The sequence below is a fragment of the Ursus maritimus genome, unplaced genomic scaffold (genome assembly GCF_017311325.1).
Source record: "Ursus maritimus isolate PB19 unplaced genomic scaffold, ASM1731132v1 scaffold_24, whole genome shotgun sequence".
NCBI lineage: Eukaryota > Metazoa > Chordata > Mammalia > Carnivora > Ursidae > Ursus > Ursus maritimus.
In genome coordinates this window covers 20,530,021-20,551,665 of record NW_024424897.1, presented here as the reverse complement: position 1 = coordinate 20,551,665, position 21,645 = coordinate 20,530,021, and the positions used below count along the sequence as shown (strand labels likewise).

The 21,645-nt window shown below is 45.9% G+C and overlaps 2 protein-coding genes across 2 annotated transcripts; both read right to left on the bottom strand.

The window, feature by feature from the left end:
* Nucleotides 1–2,785: 2,785 nt before the first annotated feature.
* Nucleotides 2,786–6,615, bottom strand: KRT34 (keratin 34). The gene is made up of 7 exons (XM_008701256.2): nt 6,199–6,615; nt 6,015–6,097; nt 5,322–5,478; nt 4,278–4,439; nt 4,058–4,183; nt 3,713–3,933; nt 2,786–3,263 (listed from the first exon to the last, which is right to left on the bottom strand). The coding sequence occupies exons 1-7, from the start codon at nt 6,544–6,546 to the stop codon at nt 3,179–3,181; spliced, it is 1,182 nt and encodes a 393-aa protein (XP_008699478.2). The 5' UTR covers nt 6,547–6,615; the 3' UTR covers nt 2,786–3,178.
* Nucleotides 6,616–15,935: 9,320 nt separating this feature from the next.
* On the bottom strand, nt 15,936–19,566 carry LOC103672543 (keratin, type I cuticular Ha1). The gene is made up of 7 exons (XM_008701254.2): nt 19,184–19,566; nt 19,000–19,082; nt 18,494–18,650; nt 17,557–17,718; nt 17,337–17,462; nt 16,992–17,212; nt 15,936–16,329 (listed from the first exon to the last, which is right to left on the bottom strand). The coding sequence occupies exons 1-7, from the start codon at nt 19,529–19,531 to the stop codon at nt 16,197–16,199; spliced, it is 1,230 nt and encodes a 409-aa protein (XP_008699476.1). The 5' UTR covers nt 19,532–19,566; the 3' UTR covers nt 15,936–16,196.
* Between the last annotated feature and the right edge of the window lie 2,079 nt (nt 19,567–21,645).

The window sequence follows — 21,645 nt, the reverse complement described above, 5'->3', positions numbered from 1 at the left end:
AAAGCAAAGTAAGCTTCATGTTTAGTATGATACGTTGTGTTGAACTTTTGCATTAAGTTTACTATCAAGTTGGTGATTTGAAACAGATGTGAAAGAGCCACTGAAAGATGGCTTCTTCCCCCAGGATCCCACAGACCCTGCTCTCTCTGTGGTCACTAGTGATCTCCCTATTGCTATGTCCACTGACTTGTCTGAATCCTCAATCTTCCTGGCCCTTCAAGAGAGACAGTATCTTCACCTGATTAAAGCCTAGTGTAAGCCATAGAATACTGTAAGTGGAACAAATAAGGAACAGTAACACTAATGGGGATTCATGAGAAGGATGCCGTTGACCATCCCCTCATCAAAACCCCAACTTCTTTGGATTTCTGTGTTGCTTCAGTTGCTTCCCACTGCAACTGCTTATAGCTGGATGTCACCTCTCTCCTTGGGTACTGGGCCAAACCAAAGAGAACCTCATGGCAGGGACTTTGAAGAGCCTGAGACCGCTCTGTCATTTCTCCCAGTGGTTCCCGAGGTCATCCCCAGTTTAACATCACTCCTCTTGGTAGTCTTGACAACTGCTGCAGCTCTAACTGATCATTTCTGTTTAGGTGACTCTCTGACAGCTCTCCCAGATCCAGTCATTCTCTTCCAGCTCTCTCCACTGGAGCCCCACTAGAGTTTCATTTTCTCAGGCTCAAAAATGTCCCTCATGTTGACCCAAAGTAGGTATTTAATCAGTACTAGTTTCCTTCCTTCTGTCTCCATTGTTCCTCTACTGCCAACCAGCTTCCACATCCTGAGCTGTGCCTCTGAAATCCACCCCACTACCCTGGCCCTCCACTCTCCCCCCATCTCGTCCTATTGTCTCTCATCAGCCTCCCAATTGTTCTTGCTTCTTTCCCACCCAACCCCATCAACTTCTGGGGCCCATCACAACCCAGGCTATACGTAGCTGTCCAATAGATCATATGCCAAACTTCCTTACAAGCAAATCTCACAGATAACCATGAAACCACCAGATATGGTCATCCATGACTACTTTGCAGTTTCATCTTCCACCACCATATTTATGCTTTGCTCCAGCTAGAAATTGGTCTGTCGTGCTCTAGATACACTCATCTCCTTACCAGGTAAAGCTCATGTTCATTAAAACTTTCCCTCTTGTCAGACCTGCACACACTCATCTGTCCAAACATATCCCATCAAACTTTATTTCAGAATTATGCTAATATCAAATAGTAATTATTGATTGAAGTTGGAACAAGAGAAGTATTTAAAGTTTTAATAGCCTTCTCATGAATACTTATTAGTGTTACTGTTCCCATATTCCACTTACAGTATTCTGTGGTTTACACTAGGCTTTAATTGGGTGAAGATACAGTCTCTCTTGAAGGACAGGCAGACAACATTTGTATAAATGGAATATTCAGGTTTTCAAAGCCTTGATTGAGTTCTATCTCCTCTTAGAGCCTCTTTTTACCACTCTCTCACACCTCAAACTATAGAAATGGTACCTGAAAGTATAGTCTTTCTCTCACACTTTAGAAATTCATCATTCTTCATTTACACCTTTCTTGAGCCACATTTTTGTTTGTCTGTAGCAGGGTTGTCTCTTGATTTTGTCCACTCCAGACTATGAAGATGCTGTGGGCTAGGACTGGGGCTCACTTATCTGTGTGTTCTCAGCACTCCACACAGTAGTGACACACACAGGAGATAGTTGATTGCAGTTGGATAAGTTAGATAGTGTCAAATTAAATGAAAAATTGAGATGGTGGCCAATAGAGTTGAGAGCTTTAATAATTCAGATATGAGTCAAGCAGGGGGTAGGATTAATGTCTGTTGGGGGAGACAATCAACATTGGTCTTTCTTGAAAGGAAAGGAAATAAAGTGATACAGAAGTTACTGAAGAACATTATAGACCTATCTATAAAGACGTAGAGGAAAGAATGAACTTGAAAAGAGGGAGGTAGGGAGACGTGCTTGTCTGCATTTAAAGGGTCTTTGAATTATAAAGTGTTGGGTATAACAAGTGGGTAACAGGAGGAACCAGTCTGGCAAAGATAAGTTGGAGTCCAATTAAATGTGATGTGGCAACATAATACCAAGTCAAACTGTCCTATGAGCAACTGAAGACCCAGGACTTGAGCTAAAGTGAGAGCTTCAGGAGTCATCAGCATAGAGATGCTAGTTCTCCCTGAACAGGGATGGAGAAAAAGAAACACAGCAAAGAATCTAGGCATTTCCTAGATGTGACAGGGGGAGTCATGCTAATCAGGAGCAGGAGAACAGGTAGTAGGAGATATAACAAGAAGACCCAGAGTGTGTGGGTTTATGGAAATCATTGAAGGTACATTTTGAGGGAAAGGCAGCTATCTATACTAGTGATGCAGGTACAGCTGACAGGTTAAAAGGAGAGGGTAGCTTCTCTTTGAGCAGGTTCTACAGAAACTTTAGGCAGTTTAGGAGAAAGGGGAACAGAGAATCAATCCCTGAGTGATGAGGGTGACAGTGGGAGATAGCAGTGAGGTTTGGGGAGGACTCTCAGTATTGCCAAGGACCTTGCAGCCAAGACAAGATGGTCACGAGTGCTGGAGGCCAGGTTTCCTGCACGGTCTCCCCGTGGGGGGGGACCCTCCCAGGAGGACAGAACCCCTTCCCCATCAGTATTTACCAGTGGAACATAATGTCTGGGGTTAGTCATTTAACCCATTTCTTCCTAACAAAGGGGTATTTTTATGAAACAGCCACAGCAGGTGCTTTACAGTGCATAAATACGAATGAGAAACACATTTACTATGCCAGAGAAATAAAGTTTATTGGGAAGTAAATGAAGGAGCTTCCTTGCATTCCAGAGAATACCAAAGAAGCGAGAAAAGCAGGAAACTCAATACATACAGGAAATGCCCTAAAAGTAATACCTGGAGCTCAGATTACAGGGAGCTGGACATCTTCAGAAACAAAGACACTCAAACTTCAATAGGAAGGGATTTTCCAGACATTGGAAGTTAATGATGTGTGTCTTTGCTTGTTGAATCTGGAAAGCATTTCCATGTCTAGAAATAGCACATTTGGCATGGCTAGGCTTCTAACTTGCCGCTGAGCTCCAACAAAGGCAGGACCTAAGGACTTTTCCTGTGTTTGATCTAAATGGCTTCATTGTCGTCTTCAAAGAGGATGCAAGTTCTTAAATTAAGAGCAACGCGTTTGACAGTTGCCACAGGACCCGCAGGAATTGCCGCAAGCATTGGTGGTGGCACATGGGTTGCAGGGGAGCCTGGGAGGACACAGAGGTTTAGAATGGATTGGGGAGAATTGTGGAGAGAGTCCTAAGGTGCTTAATGAAACAATGCATGAATTCTCAGTGGTTGGACGTGGTTGGACATATTTGGAATCAAATTTGATTGTTATCAAATCCTTCTCCCCATCCCAGAATGCCATGTGCTAAGATGAAAAATTGTCTTTTTGAAAAATATGTTCTTTTGCTCTCAAGCTCTCATGGAACTAACACAATCTGCCTTACCCAACAGTTATTGTTTAGCTCCCTGAGGCAAGGGGGTTGTATGCGCTTCACCCTTGACCTTCCATTTCTGCTCAACTGTCACATAGTAGATTCCCTATAAATGCATGTTGTTTTGTGAGTTGAAAATGTGGCCCACAGGTGTATGCCCACAATGCCTTGTAGTCCCACCACATGTTTTCCAGAGTTCTTTGCCTCCCACTCACTTGCAGTCCTCGCTCTCCAGCAGGCCCCGGTACGTGTTGATCTCGCACTCCAGCCGGGCCTTGACGTCCAGCAGCACCTGGTACTCCTGGTTCTGCCGCTCCAGGTCACATCTGATCTCAGCCAGCTGGGACTCCACGTTGCTGATCAGGCACTGCACCTGGGCCAGCTGGGAGCTGTAGCGCGCCTCGGTCTCCGTCAGCGTGTTCTCCAGGGAGTCCCTCTGTGCGGAGAAGGTAAGGAATGTCACAGAGCTGCTCCTCAGGGAGCTTCTCCAGGGGGTTCCAGAGAAGTCCCAGGCTCCCCGAGGTCAGGAGAGTGTGGCCAGTACCCTGAACAACACCCACCAGGTTGTGCTGGGCCTGCAGCTCGATCTCCAGGGCGTTGACCGTGCGTCTCAGCTCGATGATCTCCGCCTGGCAGGTCTGCAGCTGCTCCGAGCTGGACACCACCTGCTTGTTCAGCTCCTCGGTCTGAAACAGCACAGGGAAGAAGACAGGGTCAGACCCTGCCTCAGGGGCCCCGCGGGGCCAAGGGTCTTGAGCGGCCACGTGCTGAGATGCCCACCTGGGTGGTGAACCATTCCTCCACGTCCCTGCGGTTGGTCTCCACCAGGGCCTCATACTGACTCCTGGTCTCGTTGAGCACGCGGTTCAGGTCCACGGTGGGAGCTGCGTCCACCTCCACGTTGAGGCGGTCTCCAATCTGGCTGCGCAGGGTGTTGACTTCCTGATGGAAGAAGAGGAATGAATGAGACACAGAAATGGATCTGCTGTGTATCTTTCTACTGTAGGAAAGTGAGCACAACAAAAGTGCACTAAAGGGAATATCCTGATCATTCCCCACACCTGACACGATGTAGGAATTAACCCAAATAGGGATCACATCAATTTCTTTCCCAAAAACCTGAAAGAAGCTCACATTTCCAATAAGACTAAGTCCAAACCCCCTGGCATATACAAATCCTACCTCATTGCCCATCACATCCCTATAGGTAATTCATGCCCAGCCGTATCAGTCCATGGGCCAAACTCAGTATACCTGCTCTACCACTTCTGTGTCTTTCCTCAGCCTCTTCCCCCAGATTGAAAATCCAAGTGTGAAATCCTCCTCCTTCCCATGACATGCCTCTGAGAAGAGTTGCTTATCTCTTTCCAGGTAGACTGGATTATTCCCTGAATATGCTGCTTGTACATCTCATATAGTACTTCTTTTCCTCTGCCTGTATTATGTCGTTGTCTTTACATGGCCATCTCCCCAGATTAGACTGGGAGCTCACTGAAGAGAGGGGCATGTCTTATTTCTCTTTTTCCTCCATCTCTCGAACTAATTCAGAAACTAACAGTGACAAGAAGAGAGCAGGGCCCAATAAACGGATGCCCTTCCTCAGCATCTCCAACATTTGCCCAACCCTCATCCAGCTGCTTGAGAATAAGCAACCCACCTCATTCCATGCTGTGGATAAAGCATCATCACTCTCTGGCTGACCTTGAGTTCTTCAGAGAAGGGTCCCAACCCAAAAAGTCTGATGACAATTGCCTCTAGTTGATGATGTTAAAGGCGTGGCTCTGAAGCCTACTTTTTTTTTTTTTTTTAATCTTTTCCTCTCACCTCCTCATGGTTGCTCTTGAGGCTCAGCAGCTCCTCCCTCAGGGACTCCACCTGGGCCTCCAGGTCAGACTTGCACAGGGTCAGCTCGTCCAGGATCCTACGCAGGCCATTGATGTCCGACTCCACAAGCTGCCTCAAGCCCAGCTCTGTGTGGTACCTGCACATACAGATCAGAGTGGGAGGATGAGGCAGGAAAGAATCCCATCCCCCTGTCTTGTGTCTTGTGGATGGGCTGGTTTCAATCTCTTAGAGCTGATACAGTTTACTACCTCTTTTCGCCCATGTTTCCCTCAAGTTCTGCACAGATGGACTGGAGAGGCCCCTGACTCAACCTAACACCAGAAGGTGCCCACAGCTGTTCATTAAATGGAGTCTCTCATTCTCCTCTCAATTTTGTTGTTAATATAACACCATTCCTCAAGAACCAATCCATTCCCCAAGAATAGTTCATGTCGATCTCTGAATTTGCGAGTTTAAGAAGGACTTTGGGAGAGGCCAATATAGACTGAAGAGCATGCAACATGTGAGTCTGGATTTCTGTTTGAAAATGGTTTTCTATAAAGCCAGGCTTGAGAAGAGGAATGAAAAGTGTGAAATGGCTACCTCTTCCCTTCTAGGAAATGTTTAGTCTCATGGGACCATGAGAGAGCCATCAGGATCTTAGAGTCACCTAGCCTGAAAGTTTCAACATACTTGGTTCTGAAGTCATCAGAGGCCAGCTTGGCATTGTCGATCTGCACCACCAGCCTGGCGTTCTCAGACTTGGCACACAGAATCTGAAAACAAGATTCTACTATGAGGGCCACTTGAACTTGGGAATGTCTTATTTTTCAAGGACAGTCAGCTGCTGTTGCACCCCCACATGGCACCTCCTCACCTTCTGCTGGAGCTCCTCGATGGTCCGGAAGTAGGACTGGTAGCTGGGACACACGAAGGGCACCTGCTGCTGGCACCACTCCCGGATGCGGCTCTCCAGCTCCGCATTCTCGCGCTCCAGTTGGCGCACCTTCTCCAGGTAGCTGGCCAGGCGGTCGTTCAGGAACTGCATGGTCTCCTTCTCGCTGCCATTGAAGGAGCCCTCGCAGAACCAGCCACAGTTGCCCACATTGGCGGGGATGTTGCAGGCCCCGGGCAGGGTGCAGGTGTGGCAGCTGGGGGGCACGCAGGGCCGGGAGGAGCAGGTGGAGCGGCAGGTCAGGTTGGGCAGGCAGCAGTTGTAAGGCATGGTGCAGGGAGAGGTGATGGAGAGCAGGTAAGCCGATACAGGTGGATGTGGTGAGGTTTGAGTCTCTCCTTCCTCCGTAGTCCTTTTATACCCTTATTGGTGGGTGGGGGTTGGCATACAGCATAGTTTCCCTTCCTAATGCTTCAGCTAATTTTTTCTACAAAATATGCTAGTTAGATGCCTCCAAAGAGTCCCCTCAACCCATAAAATTATTCCATTCAGCTTGTGTCACGCCAGGTTCCTCCTAGGTGCTAGTGGCTGTGAAATCAGAGTTTCATCAGATGGCTTCAAAGGAGACAGAATCATCACAATCCCAAATGGCTCTCCCCATTACTCAGAGGGGAGGAGAGCCAAGGACATGGGGTGGAGTTGTTTGGGACTCCTCACCCATGAGGTTCTGCCACTAGATATCTTGGAAAGAGAGTCTAGAGTGAACAGTCTTCCAGGTGGCCCTCTTTTACCAGTCCTGCCCATTTTTCAGTTCAACTTGACTTCATAGCAGAAACTTGTCCTGTGTTAGCTGCAAGGATCCTGAGCCCTACTCATGAGAGTATTAATTGGGGCTTAGGGAATTTATCAATACATGGAGTTTGAAAATAATGGAGTGTTCATGGCTGAGAAGTGAAACTGGCTAAATGGGTAGAATAACACTGAAGCAGAGATAGCAAACTAGGGCCCAACAAGCCAAAGTTAGCCTGCTGCCTTTTTTTCTAAATAAACATGGCACACACCCATGTTCATTAGGTATTATCTATGGCCGCTTTTGGTCTACAATGTCAGAGTTGAATAGTTGTAATAGAACCCATATGGCTTGCAAAGCCTAAATATTTACTATCTGGCCCTTTATAGAAGAAGTTTACCAAACGGTACTGAAGCAACAATCTCCTTAAAGATGAGAAAGAGAAGAAATATCTAGAAATAAAATTATGCCCCGAATAGTCCACAGAGAGAGTTCAAGTGGCAGTATTGAAGCATATGTATGAAGCATAATACTTCAGACTCAACAAGAATGGAAAATCAGAATGAGGAGCTCAGAGCTATCTTTGTATCCATGGTGACCTTATCTCAAAGTCTCTGGAAGTTTCTCTCGCCTTATCCCTAGAGTTAATCCTCTTTCTGAGAGCATTGTATATCCCTAGAGGTGTGACTGCCTGCGAGAGATGCTCCCGGAACAAGTCACAACCCATGAGAATGCACCTTCACTCTGTCGTCCCTAAGAAGTGGGTACCATCCCTGATGAGCATGCCGTCTCTGTCACGTCTGGGATCAGATACCCTTGGACACTTCCAAGCTTTTGGGAGTCTCCCTATTGCCCAATAAAGAATCTTAATGAAGTAGCCCTCCTCATCTCACCTTGTATTCCTTGTCACTTTTCAAAATCTTGGGCTCACAAAGAAGTCCCCAAAAAATCATTTGTGCAACACAGTGGAGAGATAGATAGATAGATAGATAGATAGATAGATAGATAGATAGATAGATAGATATATCTTATTCGGCTATCTTATTCGGGGTGGTTCTTGAGGAGGACACGTTCTCTACATGGGGTTGTAGTGCCACCAAAGCCTCCTTTCTTATACTGGCATTGAAATGGGCTCTACTCACTTTCTGGGAATCCCCCAGCCTTGCGTTTCTGTGCTAACACCCATAGTAATGATGGTGACGGTTTTGGCGATACTGATGATGTTACTTACCACTTCATGAATACTTACTCTACACCAAACAAAGCACTTAGTGCTATGGCACATTTCTCATTTGACCCTCCCCACAAGCCTGTAAGATTGGCCTGTAAAATTATTCCCATTTTACAGATAAATTAACAGATTGGGAAAGGCTCAGCATTTTCCCAAGACACAGCCAATAAGTGGCAGAGCTGGGATTTGAACAATTCATTATCTAATTCTTGAGACTGAATACCTAAACACAGTGCAAACATTTGGCTCAGAAGTTTCTCTGATTTTGTAAGGGGAAGGAAATCTTAGATTCCTTTCTTCCCATTGCCCCTCTTTATAGTTTTTGCTTCTGATTCCCACTGGGGCCAGGTTCCCACCCTCTTCCAACCCCATCAGTCCTCCAAAGGCCTCTCTGCCCAAAGGCCTCTCTCACCCAGCTATTCTCTATGGTACCTCTTGAACCGAAACCAAATTACACTTATTTACTTTTCTTCACAGGCAAATGGCTGTCCTTTTGCATGACTGGTTGATATGTCCAGATTGGAAATTAAATTGCCTTTTCTCAGCATCTAAAAAAATCAAAATGCACAATGGCATGACCTAAGGTGATTTAGAATCTGAGAGAAAGCCTACTTGCCTCACCCTGAACTTTTAACCCTATAAAAGTTCACTTCAGAAGAAGGATCTATTTCCTAAGAATCAAAGAACTCTAAAGATAGAAGGACCTGAATTTATGGAGAAGAAAACTAAGGCCCAGATGGTGAGGCAGGAAAGAAATGAATAACAATATGTCACTTCCTCATCAGGTAGTCTACTAGAACCCTTCACATATAGTATTCCATCCTCACCCCAAACTCTGGATGTTTCAATGCCATTGTCACCATATATCAGAGATAAAGAATCTGAGAAGAAAGTGAACTTGTTCAAAATGACACAAGTAAGTAGACTCAAGTCTGCTGGGCCCATCCCACCTTACTGTGAAATAGAGAGATGAGTCACTGGCATAGGCCAAGATGTGACAAAACGTGAGAACTGGAAGAAAACAGAGGTAGCTCATGATTTCCAATGCCAGCTCTGAGCACGGACAGGAAGACACATCTAGGCTTCCTGCATATTGCTCTGCTCCTCAGTAAACTGGAGGTTAAAAAGTGACAAATCCCACAAGCTCGTGATGAGGCGTGCCTCCCAGAAGTAATGAGACAGGCTTTTACAGAGAAAAATGCTGCACATTCCTGAACAGTCCTTCTCTTCCTATAGACACTGACAGAAGCCTCAAGCCTCAAAGCACTCAAACGATGACTCTGACCCCAGATATAAGGATGCAAAAATGCCTTAGCTGTACCCATTACAAATATGAATTTTCAGGGAAACAGGAAAAGAATCAGCAAAAATATTCAGGACATAAGCTTGGGGATGGGTCAAACATCTGAGAATGATATTCCCAGTGGGTTAAGAGTTCAGACCAGGACAGCCAAGAGCCAATTAAATAGATTTAAAAAGAGCACTAGACATGCCAACTGAGAAGGGCCTGGGGCCCCATCAGAAGATGGGCCTGGAGCCAAAGAGTACCAAATAATGCTGCATAGAGCATATACTCCAGGTGCAGAGCTAGAGGGGGGATTTAAAGAAAGAAACAGTGGTATGAAAGACAGTAGGATGGTGTACAAATTCTACTGTTGGGCATGAAACAACAACAACAAAAGTGACTATGCTTTCTATTCTTTTTTTTTTTAATGTTTTTTTATTATGTTAGTCACCACACAGTACATCCCTGGTTTTTGATGTAAAGTTCGATGTTTCATTAGTTGCGTATAACACCCAGTGCACCATGCAATACGTGCCCTCCTTACTACCCATCACCAGCCTATCCCATTCCCCCACCCCCCTCCCCTCTGAAGCCCTCAGTTTAAAGACCTCGATGTGAGACAGGAATCCATCAAAATCCTGGAGGAGAACATAGGCAGCAACCTCTACGACATCGGCCAAAGCAACCTTTTTCATGACACATCTCCAAAGGCAAGAGAAACAAAAGATAAAATGAACTTGTGGGACTTCATCAAGATAAAAAGCTTCTACACAGCCAAGGAAACAGTCAAAAAAACTATGCTTTCTATTCTTAAGAAGCTTATCTATATGTTAAGTCATCAATAATCAAAATAATAATCGTAATAAGAATGTTTGGTTTGCAAAGTGTTTCCACAAACACAGTCTTCCATGATCCTCTTGGCAAATGTATAAAGCAAGTAGAGAAGATGTTGTTACCTCCACTTTGGGGAAACTGAGGCTCAAAGAAGTTACATGTCTTGTCCAAGGACACAGAGCTAATGAGAGGATAAGTGAGAACTAGAACCCAATTCTGGCAAGTGGGCCACAACCTGGCTCATTAGAACCACCTGTAGAGATTCTAAAACTCCCACTGCATCCCAACGTTCATAGCAGCAATGTCCACAATAGCCAAACCATTTGACAGATGAATGGATAAAGAAGATGTGGTATATATATATACAATGGCATATTACTCAGCCATCAGAAAGGATGATACTTACTATTTACATTGACATGGATAGAACTGGAGGATATTATGCTGAGTGAAATAAGTCAATCAGAGAAAGAGAGATATATGGTTTCATTCATATGTGGAATATAAGAAACAGGGCAGAGGATTAAAAGGGAAGAGAGGGAAAACTGAATGGGAAGAAATCAGAGAGGGAGACAAACCATGAGAAACTCTTAACTCCAGGAAACAAACTGAGGGTTGCTGGAGGGGAGGTGGGTAGGGGGGATGGGGTAACTGGGTGATGGGCATTAAGGAGGGCACGTGATATGATGAGCACTGGGAGTTATACGCAACTGATAAATTATTGAACACTACATCTGAAACTAATGATGTACTATATGTTGGCTCCTTGAATTTAAATTTAAAAAATAAAATAATAAAAATTAAAAAATAATAAAACTCCCAGTGGCCAGGCTACATCCCAGACCAGTTAAATCAGACTCTCTAAGGGCAAACTCAGGCTTCAGCATTTTTTTTAAGTTCCCCAGGTGATTCCAAAGTACCACCAAGGTGGAGAGCAACTGTCCTCATGCCCGATGATGATGACAGAGTACCTGGAAACAATTTAAAAGCCACATGGAAGTATTTAAGGGGGTGTAGAATACATTTATTTACAACATTATGGTTTGGCTACAGGAATTGAGATCTCTGTTTTGAAAAAAAAGACGACAGAATTTACAGATCCAAAAGCTTCGCCCCTGGCCAGAATCTTCCTTTGTTCTAGTGATGGCCTCTCTGTTTAAAGCATGTTTGGAGTTTTGTGTTTTGGAAATGTCTGTATCTTTTTAATACCCAGTTTGTTGATAGCAAACCTTTGTCTTTTAAGGATGGATTTGATTTTTTGGAAGCCATTCAACAAGAAACTTTATGAATAAGATGGATGATCAAGTTAGATAATTTAAAAAAAAAAACCTCCATATGATTGTGGCTCATAATTGATTTTAAAGAGACTTGCCAAAATTTAGCTGGAATGTGTGTGTAAGGAACAACTATGAAGAATGTCATTGACCTGGAAATATTCATTCTGCCCTGATTTTTTAATCATTCTCCATACTTTATAGTGGTGTCATGTGCATCTATTAACCGAACCTGGTTCAAATCTCGTAATTGCTAATAACCAACTGTGATTTTGAACAAGTTTCCAAGGGTTCAATTTCCTCGTTTGTTAAAATGGGTTTAATATGAAGCATTTTGTAAAGATTAAGATAAGTTCCTAGTATTTTGCCTAACCCATAGCTGATATCCAACAGATGTGAGCTGTATTACTTTCCTACTGCTACCTTCACAAATCACCACAAATTTAGTGGCTTAAACTAACACAAATTATTATGTTAAAGTTCTACAGGTCAGAAGCCTAACATGGGTCTAAAATCAAAGTTTTACTTTCATTGGAAGTATGATTAAGAAAAAAGTTTACAATTACATCAAAAAGAATAAAATACTTCAGAATAAATGTAACTAAGGAGGCAAAAGACTTGTACACTGAAAACTGCAAAACATTACCAAAAGGAATTAAAGAAGAGACAGGTAAATCGGAAGACCTCCTGTGTTTGTGGAAGATTTAGTATGTTTAAGATGGCAGTATTGCCCAAAGAAATCCCTATCAAAGAGATTCATTGCCATCCCTATCAAAATCCCAGTGATGTCTTTTGTAGAAATAGAAAACCTCATCCTAAAATTTACACGAGATTTCAAGGTACCCCAAATAGCCAAAACAATCTTTTAAAAAGAAGAACAAAATTAGAAAACTCACACTTCCCAATTTCAAAACTTACTACAAAGCTATAGTATTCAAAACAGTGTGGCACTGGAATAAGGACAGACATATAGACCAATGGAATAGAATAGAGTCCAGAAATCATCCTTCACATATATGATCAAATGATTTTCAAAAAGGATGCCATCCATTGAAGGAAGGACAGTCTTTTCAATGAATGGTGCTGAAACGACTGGATATTCACATGCAAAGAATGAAGTTAGACCCTTACCTCACACCATAAACAAAACATGAACCCAAAATGGATCATAGACCTACATCTAAGAGCTCAAACTGTAAAACTTTTAGAAGAAACCATAGAGGAAAACTTCATGACATTGGGTGTGACAATGATTTCCTGGTCATGGCACCGAAAGCACAGATAACAAAAGAAAAAATAGGTAAGCCCCCCAGAAAATGTAAAAACTTTTGTGCACCAAAGGACACTATCAAGAGAGTGAAAAGGCAGCCCACAGAATGGAAGAAAATGTTTGCAAATTATATTTCCAATAAGGACTAATATCCAGAAAGCATAAAGAACTCCTACAACTCAACAACGACAAAACTAAACGACTTAATTAAACACATGGTCAGAAGACTTGAATAGACATTTCTCCAAAGATCTACGAATGGTCAACAAGCACATGAAAAGATGTGTCAACAGCACTGATCATCAGGGAAATGCACATCAAAACCACAATGAGGTATCACTTCACTAGGATGGCTGTCAGCAGAAACAAAAACAAGCAAAAAACAGAATTTAAAAAGTGTTGGTGAGAATGTGGAGAAATTGGAACCCTTGTGCATGGCTGGTAGGTACGTTAAATGGCACGGCCTCAAACAAGTAAACATAGAGTTACCATAGGATCCAATAACCCCACTTCTAGGTTCATACACCAAAGAACTGAAAGCAGGGACTTGAACAGATATATGTATATCAGCGTTCACAGCAGCGTTAGTCCCGATAGCCAAAATACCCGTCCATGGATGAATGGACAAGCAACATGTGATATATACAATGGAATATTATTTCATCTTAAAGGGAACAAAGTTCTGATGCATGCTACAACATGAATAAGCCTTGAAAACATTACACCAAGTGAAATAAGCCAGACACACACACACACACCCAAACACTATATGATTCCGCTTATCTGAGGTACCTAGAGTAGTCAAAGTCATATGGACAGAAAGTGGAATGGTAGTTAGCAGAGACTTGAGGCAGGGGGTTAGGGAGTTTAATGAGGCAGAGTTTTAGTTCGGATTGGTGAGAACGTTGTGGAGATGAACGGTGCTGATGGATGGACAACAATGTGATTGTACTTGATGCCCCTGAATTAAACACTAAAAAAAAAAAAAGGTAAAATGGTAAATTTTATGTTATATATACATATATATTTTTCCACAGTAAAAAGAGAAAAACCAAGGTGTTGGCAGGGCTGTGTTCCTTTCTGGAGGCTCCGACAGAGAATCTATTTCCTTTTCTTCTCCAGCATCTAGAAGCTACTTTCTTGGTTTGTGGCCCCCTTCCTCCATCTTCAGATCCTGCAGCGAGGAGTCCGGTCATCATATCACATCACTCTGATCTGTGTCCCCTGTCATGCCTCCCTCTCCCTCTCACTGTCTTCTGCCACCCCTTCCACTTTTATTTTTTTTAAAGATTTTTATTTATTTATTCGACAGAGATAGAGACAGCCAGCGAGAGAGGGAACACAAGCAGGGGGAGTGGGAGAGGAAGAAGCAGGCTCATAGCGGAGGAGCCTGATGTGGGGCTCGATCCCATAACACCAGGATCACGCCCTGAGCCTAAGGCAGACGCTTAACTGCTGTGCCACCCAGGCGCCCCTGCCCCTTCCACTTTTAAAAGGACCCTTGTGAGTATATGGGGCCCATGGGATAACCCAGTTTAATCTCCCCCATTTTAAAGTCAGCAGGTTAGCAGCTTTAATTCCATCCGCACCTTTCATTTCCCTTTGTGTCCAACCTAACACATTCCTGCGTTCCAGAAAACAACGTGGGCATCTTTGCAGAGAAGGGGGACCGTCATTCCGCTTACCACAGCCATTAACATTACTTTTGCATTACTGTAAAATGATATATGTAAGCAGGATGTGGAATAAAGGAACGAGCAAAATTAGGGCTTCTGAACTGAGCATGACCCTAGATTTGGAGGAAATCACAGACACAGTAGCAGACCACATCAGAGAAGGGATTCCAGGTCAGAGGCTGCTCACGACCCAAGCAGCCAGGTGTGCAAATCTGAAACCACCCTGTAATTTGAGCTTTAAAAATAAGGGTCGGGGGACAATTATGGTAGAAACCATAAATAGTTACTTTATCAAATATATGTATGTAGTTTCAATCCATTTGGTTATATCAGTATACAAGATTGTGTTTCACCAAAGTGGGTCTGATATCTGCCTCAGAAAGCCTGGTGAGATGGGAAGGTTCATGAGAAAAGGTAGAAACCTGAGTGGTTTCCGATCCTTTCATGTCAAAATGGTCCTCTGGGGTCCTAGCAGGTCAAGGCTTAACATTTCCTTGGCTCTTCTTTGAAGTTCAGGATTCAAGTTCAATCCTTTCTTGATGAACCCTGACGTCATTCTCAGTACTGGGTGACTTGTCTGCCCCACAAGCCTGAGCGTTCAGTGTCGGGGACCATGCCTTATAAGAGCACTACTTAAGGACTAGTTCTATGCCTTTACAAGTTGTAAATAACTTGCAGCCAGGACTGTGTCTTTCTTGATATGTGTCTCTCTTCCCCACCATTCAGGGTGTGCGCAGAGTAGGTAACAGGTACTGGTTAGGATGCACTGAGAAAGGTGGAAGTATCAGATGAAGGGGGTGGGGGGGTGTCTAAGCCCTGGGTTGGGAGGGGAAGTGAGCATCTGGAGCCCACAGTGGTAACGATCCACTGACACAGGAGGAAGGGAGTCCTGGGCACAGCAGGCAGGCCAGAACATTCCTTCACTGGGTGTTCCTGAGGCTGCCTGGAGCGCCCCGGGGCCACCAAGACCCAGATAATACAGCTGGACCTGAAACTTCCTGCTGAGAAACGATGAACTTCCCAGAGCCTCTTTCTCATGCCCAGCTCCTGCCTCCTTAGTTCGGATTTAGAGGCAGTCAGGTCTAGGAGATGTCCAGGTCAGGAGGGAAGAGTGGGAAACATGCAGGAATGGTCAAGGGGAGATGGGGGTACAGCACTGCCCCTTCTCTGCCCTCCCTCCTGACAGCCTGCCTTACCCAGGCGTCCAGGGCGCCAGGCCAGCCATCTGCCCTCCAGGCAAAGAACGGCTCTTGTATCCAAGAGTCAGGCCATTATGTAGCCTGACTTTCAAGTGGCTTTTTATAGAGTGCTCAAGTGATGGGTGCGGCAGAACGAATGAATACCAATGAGAAAGGTATCTGCTTTGCCAGGGAAATCAAGTTTATTAGCAGGTTACAAGGGAACGCCCTGGCACTTCCGAGGGTTCCCTGGGCAAGTGAAAAAGGAACAGACCCCAGTGAAGGTCTGCAGTAGGTGGGCTGAGTTTCATGGATGCCTTACTGGGGCAGCTCCAGCCACGCAAACTGTGTTTTCTGCCCAGTTTTGTCGAATGAACCAGTGCCAAGTCAAAGCTCTGGAACCTTGGGCCCTGCCTCCTTGCTCCTCTGGCAGCCCCGGGCTCTAGCGCACGAAGGAGTTGCAGGGCCCACAGCGTGGGCGGGGGACACAGGGCGTGCAGGGGGCGCAGGAATTAGAGACACAGGACCCGGCAGATCCGCATGCATTCGTTGTGGCACAAGGGTTGCAGGGCAGCCTGGAGAAAAAGAATGATGTAGAAAAGGTGAATTGAGGGAGGCTTACAGTATAAGAGAGACCCCAAGAGTGGAATGAATGCCTGTGGGATTTGACCTGACCTGTAACAGAGAAAGCCACAGGCTCACCTGCTGCAAAGCTCCCTATCAAATTGCTAATGGTCTTCCTACCACGTAGTGCCCAAAGGGCTAGATGGAAACTCTAGAACTCTGGCTTTGACTCCCAACACTGTCCATTCCTAGCTAGTGACCTTGGAAAAGTCACTTCCCTTCTCCAAGCCCCAGTTTCTTCACCTACAGAATGGAAAGAATACTGATCCAACCTGCTTGGCTGTAACTACAAGGTCAGATAAGGTAGTGTATGGAGATGTACCCTCTACTCAATACAGTCTTGTAAAATGAAAGAAATACCATCGATCTTATATCTATATGATCACAGTAGAATGCAAAGAATTGGCTGTACAATTTCAGTTTGTGCATCAAACAGTTCTTGCTTTTCTCTATTTTTAATGATGGCCATATTCTGTTTTCTGAATTCTGTTCGATCATGTCTGGTGTGGAGGCAAAATTTCCTTTTGAAAGTATGCAAATTTGCCTGGAGCGCAACTGAGAAACTTGCTTATATGAGTGTGGCTTCACCAGATACCTCCAACTCGCTACTCACTTGCAGTCCTCGCTCTCTAGCAGGCCCCGGTACGTGTTGATCTCGCACTCCAGCCGGGCCCGCACGTCCAGCAGCACCTGGTACTCCTGGTTCTGCCGCTCCAGGTCACTCCTGATCTCAGCCAGCTGGGACTCCACGTTGCCGATCAGGCACTGCACCTGGGCCAGCTGGGAGCTGTAGCGCGCCTCGGTCTCCGTCAGCGTGTTCTCCAGGGAGTCCCTCTGTGCGGAGAAGGTAAGGAATGTCACAGAGCTGCTCCTCAGGGAGCTTCTCCAGGGGGTTCCAGAGAAGTCCCAGGCTCCCCGAGGTCAGGAGAGTGTGGCCAGTACCCTGAACAATACCCACCAGGTTGTGCTGGGCCTGCAGCTCGATCTCCAGGGCGTTGACCGTGCGTCTCAGCTCGATGATCTCCGCCTGGCAGGTCTGCAGCTGCTCCGAGCTGGACACCACCTGCTTGTTCAGCTCCTCGGTCTGAAACAGCACAGGGGAGAAGACAGGGTCAGACCCTGCCTCAAGGGCCCCGCGGGGCCAAGGGTCTCAAGCGGCCACGTGCTGAGATGCCCACCTGGGTGGTGAACCATTCCTCCACGTCCCTGCGGTTGGTCTCCACCAGGGCCTCATACTGACTCCTGGTCTCATTGAGCACACGGTTCAGGTCCACAGCAGGGGCTGCATCCACCTCCACGTTGAGGCGGTCTCCAATCTGGCAGCGCAGGGTGTTAACTTCCTGTGGGTGCAGAAAAGGCAAGAGTGACTCTCCTCAATGAAGAACAGACTTTGCTTATTGAAGCCCTGTTAGTCTCTTTCCTTGGAAAAGAGACTGTGAGTGGAGCAGTCTGTGACAGCACAAGGCAAAGCACTCCATGCTCCATGTAGCACGGCTCCCTCCTCACACAACTGTGCCATGGCACTTGGGTTCAAAAAGAATTCCCAAGGGTTTGCTCAGATGCCACCAAAGATGGACTAATGCCCAACGTTCCCAATTTGCAGATTGGCTTCAGAAGACCTCGTAATACAAAGAATTGACGGTACAATTTCAGATTGTATAGCAAACAATTCTTGCCATCAAATAAGATCATGGCATGACCCCTCCAGGAGAGAGGAGGAACCCCAGATCATTTTTCACCAAGACTTGAAAGAGTGGAGACTAAGAAACAACAGGCTTGATTCTATGACCTTTGGGGAGAGAGATGACTTTGTACAGGGTGAATATAGCAATGCTGAGCCTTGTTCTACAGCTCAGTAACCAATCACAAGCTGTTGGAGGGGCTCTAGGAAACTCACATGATGCACCAGTTTTGAGTGAAACATACATCTTATCTGGGAACATGAATAGGTCTCATCTCTGTTTCTTCATTCATCATGAAGTTTTGGTGTTTTTTAAAGGAAAATTGTAACATCAACCCCAACCTCATATTCCAGTTTCTATCATCCCAAATCATTCAAGTCACCCTCAGCTTGAGGTCGAGCCAGGTTTCTTCATTTCTCATTTCTGGTCTCACCTCCTCGTGGTTCCTCTTGAGGCACAGCAGCTCCTCCTTCAGGGACTCCACCTGGGCCTCCAGGTCGGACTTGCACAGGGTAAGCTCATCCAGGATCCTGCGCAGGCCGTTGATGTCTGACTCCACCAGCTGCCGCAAGCCCAGCTCCGTCTCGTACCTGTGCAAGGATAAGGTCAAAGCAGTGACCAGTAGACCTTCAAGACCCACAGGAATGACCTTTGATAGCCCCCATGCACTTAGCCTTTCTACTTTCTGCAATGAGTAGACCCAGGAGACAGAGGGTTCTGGAGGCTCAGTCCAGACCAAATACCGATCCAAATATAAACAGATTGATTTGAGTCCCCATATATTTTTGTGCTTCCTTTGTGTGGTTCCTCTCAATCTCTACAGAATGCTTCACAACCAATGGATGGAAGTGTTGTTCAGTAAAGCTATGGAAATCCCTTTCCTTTAACCAGAGATGAAACAAAAGGAGTGGACATCAGTGTGAAACCTGAACAACTCACTTGGTTCTGAAGTCATCCGCGGCCAACTTGGCATTGTCGATCTGCACCACCAGCCTGGCGTTCTCAGACTTGGCACACAGAATCTGAAAACAAGATTCTACTATGAGGGCCGCTTGAACTTGAGAATGTCTTATTGTTCAAGGACGGTCAGCTGCTGTTGCACCCCCACATGACACCCCCTCACCTTCTGCTGGAGCTCCTCGATGGTCCGGAAGTAGGACTGGTAGCTGGGGCACACATAGGGCTCCTGCTGCTGGCACCGCTCCCGGATGCGGCTCTCCAGCTCCGCGTTCTCGCGCTCCAGCTGGCGCACCTTCTCCAGGTAGCTGGCCAGGCGGTCGTTCAGGAACTGCATGGTCTCCTTCTCGCTGCCATTGAAGGAGCCCTCGCAGAACCAGCCACAGTTGCCCACGTTGGCGGGGATGTTGCAGGCCCCGGGCAGGGTGCAGGTGTGGCAGCTGGGGGGCACGCAGGGCCGGGAGGAGCAGGTGGAGCGGCAGCTCAGGTTGGGCAGGCAGCAGTTGTAAGGCATGGTGCTGGGGGGAGCAAGGCGCCTGGCTGAACACAGAGTCCAAGTTCTCCAAGGAGCTTGTGGATTTCCTTCCTCTGAGGAGGATTTATATTCTCTCCACAGAGGGTGTGGACATGGTATGTAATGTCTTTTTTCTTTCTATGTCTTCTCTGGTTTTCAAATGCCCTTCCCTCAGTCTGTTATTTGCCTTCCTCAGAAGAGTCCCTTGTCCCATAAAATTCTTTACTTGGGCTTCTTGCTAAGTCAGGACTCCTCTTCAGGCAGTATAACCATAAAATCAGAGTTTTGTGGTAGATCTTAAAAGAGGCCACACAGTCTAGCCCAGGTATCTGCCCTCATTAATTGGGAGTTGGTCCATCCAATGACATTCTTCTGTGTTATGTGATCCTGTAAACCCGTACCCAGACTCATTTCCTGGCCCACCTGGCATTTCTAGGGAGGGACTGGGATTGAGTCAAAGAAGAAGTTGCATTGAACTCCTTTTCCATCGGCTTAAAGGAAGAATCCTTCAGTGGCGCAGCATCCCAAGCCCTGGAAGCCTTGAGGTGGATAAGGACTGAGTTGGGTCATGGCTGAGAAGGATGGGCAGCTGTTTGTGGAATGCCTTCTATATTTCATGTACATGGATTGTAGAAGAGTTTCAAAGGAAGAGGCTCTGATAATTAGCTTAAGAACAGGGAAGCCTCTGGAGGAAGAGATCATTTGGAAGGAGGATGGAGAGATCCATATAAATGTGTTTTAACTGTCCAGGTATCTGGGGCTGGCTTGGAAAGGAAAAAGGCATTGCTAGTCCAACCTTACCACTGAAATGTTCATAGCATTAGACTAGCATGAGCAGATAATCGACGAAGTCAGGAGATTGCCCAAAGGAGCCTCCTCAAGGAGGTTGATCTTAAAACTTCATGTGAATTGACCTTATATTCCATCATATGCCCATGTTGGCTTTAATATTTTTTAAAAAACATAGTTTTACAATTTCCAGTTAAACTTTCTAAGATTTTGCCCAATCCTCTCCGTGGAATAGACACGGAAGATGGACCCCATCCTGTCCTGGGCCCCCATCCCCGGCCTTACTGGGTTACACACAATCTGGTTTAAGAACCAAACGTTGAAAGGTACTGAGGAGGGCTCCGTGGTGGTATAATTGAATCCAAGGACTTGGGCACTGGGACAGAAACTGCTGAGACACAGCAGAAGCAGATTTTGCAGAGCAAGCTTGAAGTCATGCGGGGTTGATTTGGGAGGGGAGGGAAGGCACCAGAAGGTCTGTGGGAGGGGGTGGCCGAAGTTCTGAGTATATAAAGGTTGCATAATTATAGGCAGCACTAGGGTACCCCCTGCACCTTGGGTAGCAGCATCTCAACTTCCCTTGTGGCTTTGGCTGCCAGCCAGAGTGGTAGTTTTATTGACAACTTATTGGAGTCCTTCTCCCCAACAAGCTTTCATGATGGTATTCATGCGGCACTCCGCTTGGGTCTCAGATAAAAGGTCCTCCATCTACCCTCTCCAGGGCCATTATCTCACCACTATTATAATGCCATTCAGACGGAAAGCCCCACCACACTACAAAGAAGCCCCAGACTTATAATAAAACTAAAATTTCTTTGTTTTCCTCCCAGGCAATTAAAGGGGCAGAAATAGGTGGGTCCTGCGGCAGGCACCGCTGAGACTTTCCAGAGGAAGGACGCAAGGCCAGGTGTAGGGAGCCTCTGTCTTGCTTCAGCGGGACTTGGGACAGATGGAAAGGCCTGTCAATCAGACTAATGAGTGTTTGCTCATAGAGAACAACACTGGCCTCCTGCTTCCTGCCTCTTGTCAGCCTGCTCCAGAGCACAGGCTGGAGCTTTCCAGTGCTTTCCAGCCCAGAGCTGTTCCTCACCCCTGCCTTTCTCCCTACCCAGGGATGCTGGCCCCTGAGCACAGACCAATGGCCGCAGTCCTCCAAGCTCTTCGGCAGAGCCCACTGATGGGCCAGCGCAGCCTGACGGGGGCTTTAGTCCAAGGAGAGTGTTTAGGTCTAAGAATGAGAAGATTCACGAATTGGGTCAACAAAAAAGCAAAACTGGAATTTGCATACAAGGCCGAGAGACCAGAGAAATGGGAACCAGGAGCAG

What these genes read in the sequence shown, in the direction of transcription:
- KRT34 (XM_008701256.2), bottom strand. Translation starts at nt 6,546, where the DNA reads ATGCCTTACAACTGCTGCCTGCCCAACCTGACCTGCCGCTCCACCTGC. An exon ending in AGGAATGGTTCACCACCCAG is followed by an intron (nt 4,184 to 4,277) that starts GTGGGCATCTCA and finishes GTGCTGTTTCAG; the next exon opens with ACCGAGGAGCTGAACAAGCA. An exon ending in CTGGAGAGCGAGGACTGCAA is followed by an intron (nt 3,264 to 3,712) that starts GTGAGTGGGAGG and finishes GTGTCCTCCCAG; the next exon opens with GCTCCCCTGCAACCCATGTG.
- LOC103672543 (XM_008701254.2), bottom strand. Translation starts at nt 19,531, where the DNA reads ATGCCTTACAACTGCTGCCTGCCCAACCTGAGCTGCCGCTCCACCTGC. An exon ending in TCGAGGAGCTCCAGCAGAAG is followed by an intron (nt 19,083 to 19,183) that starts GTGAGGGGGTGT and finishes TCTTGTTTTCAG; the next exon opens with ATTCTGTGTGCCAAGTCTGA. An exon ending in TCAAGAGGAACCACGAGGAG is followed by an intron (nt 17,719 to 18,493) that starts GTGAGACCAGAA and finishes CTGCACCCACAG; the next exon opens with GAAGTTAACACCCTGCGCTG.